The 6,000-nt window shown below is 40.6% G+C and overlaps 1 protein-coding gene across 1 annotated transcript in view; it reads right to left on the bottom strand.

Moving 5' to 3' along the window:
* Positions 1-2,946: 2,946 nt before the first annotated feature.
* FBLN5 (fibulin 5) overlaps positions 2,947-6,000 on the bottom strand; it is a gene marked incomplete at both ends in the record, with an annotated part of 46,186 nt that continues 43,132 nt past the window's right edge. The window contains 2 exons of the mRNA XM_080345722.1: positions 2,947-3,108; positions 5,018-5,213. Of these exons, the coding sequence (XP_080201848.1) occupies positions 2,947-3,108; positions 5,018-5,213 (358 nt within the window). The remainder of the gene's footprint in view (positions 3,109-5,017; positions 5,214-6,000) is intronic.

The following is a 6,000-nucleotide window of genomic DNA, read 5'->3' as shown; positions in this document are numbered from 1 at the left end:
TTGAGAAGTGGCTGAATTCCTTTGTTTCCAGACTTCTCACTTTTTTCTTTTTCTAAGGCACAGAATGTTTATATAGCAAGTGTAATATTGTTTTATGAGTATTTGCTGGACCCTGCTAAAACCAAGCATTCGGGCTTTACTCTTTTAACAAAGTGTTTTGTTATGGAATTCCTCTGGATTTTGATGTTTCTACATTAGGGTTAAATCTGGTTGGTATGTGGGGGCCCTGGGAGAACAACCCAGAAGTGAGAAACTGTCTGATGTCTAACAGGGTGCACTTCCTCTCCAGAAGGTGATGGGATGGCAGAAAGAGAGAGGACTCCTCAACTGGACATGAAGAAGCCATAACATAGAGTCACAGAACATGGGAAAAGGGGCTTTTAAGCTCTGGGAAAACTTTCAGCATCTTAAGAGTTTAACTTCTTTAATACAAGACCCTGCCTGCCCCTTGTCTGCTCTCTGGGCCACCAGACCCTGCTTGTTTCCCACGTCTCACTGCCATCATCTGGGATACATGAGCACTTTTAGCTTCATGGTTATAAACTAGCATTTTTCCTTCCTGGTCGTCTCCATTATCCCCTCCAAGACAGTGGTATATGATGAGCCATGATACACTCAGGAAACACATTTGTGTTTCTGATATTTCTCTGCGCATTTCCTCTGCATTTTTCTCCTCCAAGTCAGCTACCCTCATCATTGGCTTCCCGCCCTCAGCTTGGCCCACAAAACTGTGGATTCAGGCTCCAGCCTTTTTATTTTTACAATAAAGGACGGACTGTGTACAGAGCTCTGAGCCACAGGATCCAAGGACATTGCAGCAGCACAGAGTAAACTTTAAACCACTAAGAAATGGAAGGTGCTTAAGCACACTCAACTCAGCATTTCATTGCTGTGAGCCATTGCATCAGGGCTTCCTTCAAGCTGAGTACAAGTAAAAAGAGCAGAGTCTCTGCTAAAGCCAGGGAAAAATAACTCCAGACTAACTCACAAAGCTTCACTAGGAACAAGAGAGTAAATTTTCTGATTGTGTCATGCAGCCTGTGCTGTGATAACTTTCTGAGTCTGTATTATTCTTTTTAGTACTCCACTTTTATGAAGACCTCACATACTGCTTCTAATCTGCTGCAGCCTGCTCACATTATAAGCTTCATAAACTCCTTTTCCCAAGTAGCATTAAGCATTTCTGGTCCTCAAAAAGACAAAGCAAAAATTATCTTCCCTGTCCTGGCGGTGCTGAAGAGCAAATAAGCCCATAAGGAAAATCCAGAGGGACACAGCAAAGGAGTTTGCTTCAGAGCAATTCAAGAACAAGGGATATGAACGGTCATCCCTACTAAAATAAAAGACCAAATGGACAGTGCCTTCAACAAGGTAACCAGTATACCTCCAAACTATACTTTTTTTTTTCTTTTTTCAAACTCCTAAACATATATATAGATTTAGCTTAGCACTGTGAGACCTCAGCTGGAATGCGTTCCACAGTTTTGGGCACTGCACTTCAAGAAAGATGTGAACCAACTGGAGATAATCCAGATGAGAGCAACAAGAATGATCAAAGGTCCAGAAAATGTGATGTATGAGGAAAGACCAAAAGAATTGGGTTTGTTTAGACTAGAGAGGAAAAGTCTGAGGGGAGACATGACAACAGTCTTCAGACATGTTAAATACTGCTGCAAAGGGGAAGATAAACTGTTCTCTATTTCTACTGGAAGTAAGCTAAAAAGGAATGGGTTTAAATTACGAGAGCAGAGATTATCAGATTAGACTTTAGGAGAAACTTTCTATTGGTTACAGCAGCTATACCTGAGAAGACATTGCCTATGGAAACTGGGATCCCATCATTTGAAGTCTGGGTACTGGTACAGTGGGGTCTGCTTTATGGCAGAGGCATGAACAATAAGACCGGTCCAAGTACTTTTCAGCTTATTTTCCCCAATGTTAGGAATAGGAAGGAGGCTGCATGTGAACAGAAGAATTCATTTTTTCTGAAGGAATTTGGATGGGTCTGAGCTGAGTGGTCTTTGAACAGAAGATTAGTTGCAGCCTTAATTACAGAGTTAGTATCACTACCTTATACCATTACGAACTGTTTGCAGCTATCACAGGAAAAAATAAGGTTCTGATTCTTATCTGCTCTAAAGTCCATGGACTCTATTCCAGTAATGGAGGACTGTGTCGAAGTGCCTGAGTGTCAAGAAGCATAACATCCTTAACATTGTAAAACATACCATTCAGTGATAGATTTCTGTGAACTCTGTTATATAGAAAGATTTAATACAGGAAGGAACCCAAACATGTGACACTTTGTTAGAAAGTAGAAGATTACATAGTACAACATGTATTTTGGAATGAATTTACAATAGATTTTAACTATAAAATAGAATCAAAGAAAAAACAGTTGAAACTAAGACAAATGCAGGGTGAATTGAGACAAAGTGCCTGACTGATAATTCCAGAGATAATTGGGAACGTAAGTTAGCACTTCTGAGATCCCTTGTTTCAATAGGTGGCTTTTTATTTCTGCTTCTGCTTCTTTGTCTGCTTTCCATTTCTAAAGAAAAAAAAAAGGCAAGATTGCAAAAGCCAGCTTTTTCCTCAGTTTCTTTGGTGCTTTTTGCTAAGCAGCTTTGGAGCTACAAAGGTTCACAGTCTTTCAAACATAGACTCATACCCTAGAAGTGTTTACAATGGAAAAAAGAATCCTTAAAATATATGACCACATAGAGAATCATATGGGATCTGCTGACAATACATCTCCAGATGTCTGCATCCTGGTAGGGGCTGTGCATGAAGAGGCCTCCATCCTCAGACAGGTGTAGGTCACTGGGTCTGTGGAAATACTGGTTTGGTTTGGAGCTGCTATACGTACTGGCTTCTGAGGAGAGAATTCTGCAGAGGAGGAACTGTCTTTTTTGTATGAATGTTTCCAGGGCACAAACTCAAGGTTTAGAAGGAGTACTGTGATACATATATCGTCAGTCGGATGACAGAGCTTCCTCTGAAGTTGATGACAGTGTTGACAGTGATCATTTCCAAGTCCAACTGAATAGTACGGGGCCCCTTGACGGGGCGGGTCATCACCAGGGTAGCACTGATCGGTCCCGTTTGCTGTGCACAAAACAAGAGGAAGCAGGTGAGATTTTCAGAAATGGCTCTTGAAAACTATTGTCTCAGGTGAACCCACATTATGCCCATGGTCCTGGAGCAGCCAAAACAACGCTGTTTTCTGCTGAATTATTACAAGTGACTGCAATTCATGGGAGAGCTGCATTTCATCATTTGGCTCCATTTCAGTGTTTTGCATGAACTATCACCTTTTACAGGTTGTAAAACCTTTAGGAGCCCTGTACATAAAAGGAGCTTTTGAACATATAAATTTGCTATTGAACATAGAAATTTACTGTTGTCCAAGTGCAACAAGATGAAAACACGAATTTAGGGTATGCACAATCAGTGACACAGGTTTTTTTGGTGTGTGAGATATTATTTTATTTGATGTATAGAGCACCATTAGTTTGAAGTAGTGAACACCAAAATGGGGTTATATTAACAGAGCTTGAGAACAGATGTCAACAGGATCTGGGTTTGCTATATAATTGCATGAATTAAAGTCACAAAACCTTACTCTCTGACATGAGTTTTAAATATGTGAAGACTCTTCAGACAATCTGTCCTTTAGTAAGTGGAAGCAGACCTTTGAAACGTCTGTCCAGAACAGTGGGTTGTGAGCATATAAAAATCAGAGCTTCTGACATTAAAACCCCAGGAGCAGCCATTGCCCAGGGCCCGTTCCCCCAGCGCCTTGTTGTGCTGCCCACTGCTCAGCCCCTTCCCACAGCCACCAGCTCTGGATGCCAACCTGATGTGTGGCTGGAAAAGCACAGCTTGTGCAAGCAGAGTGTTGGAGGTGATCAATGGGAGTGGGATAAATAAATATAAGAAAACTCACAAAATCTGAGCAACAACGCGGGTTGCTGGAGCCTTAGCATCTGGTGGTTCGACCCAGGTGAGGGAAAAAGGTCAGTGGCATCAGTAATGACTTTGCCAGAGGAAAGATCTTGTGAGATGTAACTGATCATTCTTGAACCACTTGTCATTTTGGGATTTTGAAACATCTTTTTTTTTTTTTTTTAACAGTGAGAATCTGAGGCTCTTGGTAGAAATGCATATTGGAATCTAACAAAATCTGTCATGCTACCAGTTTCTGTGAGGCATGGGAACCGTCAATAGCCACTGATCATCACTTAATGTGGATATCAAAGCCAGGTTTTTGCCTAGGTGTAAAAATCAACCTTCTGAACACCACCATCCCTGGAGGCTGTGCCCTGTTCTGTGCAGACACCACCCACCTCCACTTGTCAGAGGTGCTGTGAAGATGATTGGGGAACAGAGATGGTTTTTGATGAGGAATTAGATTTGAAAAAAAAAAAGTAGTTATGTTTCTCTAGCAATATCTACATAAAGTGTGTGTTCTCAGTCAAAAAAACCCACATAACAAATAAAAGCAAAGAACCCAGAAAGTCAGTTCTTGGGGTAAAGGTTTGTGGGTTTTTTCCCTACTTTTTTGGTTTTCAGGTTTTTCATTTTCCAATGAAGAGTTTAAAAAAAATCCCAACTACAACAACAACAAAAAACCCCAAACCAAAAACCCAACCAAAACCAAGAAGAAACATTGACTCTTTCAGTGGCAAGTACTAATTGTTCATCAAATAAAAAAAGGTTTGGCACAATAGTTTCTCTTGAGCATGAGAGACATGAGCTATTCTTAGGCATGGGTACAGCCCTGGACTCTCCTTAACCTAATGTCTCATCAGACAAGCGTGTTTGCTTTGGGCAGGTTACCCTCCTGAAAGAGCCAGCAGCCCCTGCAGATCAGCACACTGCTCTGCATTTGTGTAGAAATGTCTCATACTGAAGGTTTAAATGATATTCATTAAAAACTGGGTTCTGCTATCAGAAGGATATTCAGCTAACAAGAAGATACTCCCTATTTTCTTTCAATGAGCTCCAGACTCACCCGCATGTAGAATTCCCTGCCTTCGTTCCCTGATTTGATTTGGAAGATGTAATAGGCTCCAGGGTAGCGAGTTGTTGCTTGCATCTGAAAGATGTCCGAAGGCACGGACCGCCCGGACACCATGTCCATCACTCTGTACAAGACGGTGAATGGTTGATCTCTGCAGCCGGGGTTTTCAGCTGGACACATGCAGCGGCTAATTGTCAGAGAGAGGATTGTCATCAGGGGTTACAAATTGCTGTAATATTTGATTCTTTATATGCAAATAGAGCTGCATGAATAAATAAACAAAAATGTTGTTGACCAGCTAAAAGAATAAATGACACTTGTAATGAATTTTCTCACTTTTAGTATTCTCTGTGCTGCTGCTCTGACCTACCTATATCCCTGCCTTCTTTTTCTTGTTTTCTAGGCAAAAATATCTTGGCATCCTTTGTCTCCTTAGATCGCCTGAAAATCTGTACTTTTTTTAAAGCAGCTTTGCAGGTATAGAATACCTGGTATGTATTTATTCCGACAGTAATTTAAACTGAACTGTCCCCAAAATAATGCTGATTATTGCTTCATTTCACTGATGGTGAAAATGTTGTAGTCATTGCTTAATAATCTTTTATATACTGCATGAAAATATACAGTGAGACATCCTGGATCAAATCCAATACTTTTAATCATCCTCATTGCTCTTTATGAACCTTTGTCCAGTTAAATTTCTTTTGAGAGGACGGGAAGGAACTGCACAGTCTTGAAGATATAGTTACACAATGGCACATGCTGTAAGGATATTCTCTACCTATTAACACCTCAAATTCAGACTGCTTTTCTGACCTCTAGTGAGTACTGCAGATCATGGAACTATCCGTAACAATGCTCAAATCTGAGTTTGGAAGGATTATGGTCACATCAGTGCTCTTTATTTAATTTGTGAATTTGGGATTGTTTTTTTACTTTACATTCACCTAGACTGAATTTCATCTTCCATTTTT

This window comes from Nesoenas mayeri (genome assembly GCF_963082525.1).
Source record: "Nesoenas mayeri genome assembly, chromosome: 5".
Taxonomy (NCBI): Eukaryota; Metazoa; Chordata; class Aves; order Columbiformes; family Columbidae; genus Nesoenas; species Nesoenas mayeri.
Note: the sequence above shows the minus strand (reverse complement) of the source record. Positions and strands in the feature narration are given on the sequence as shown.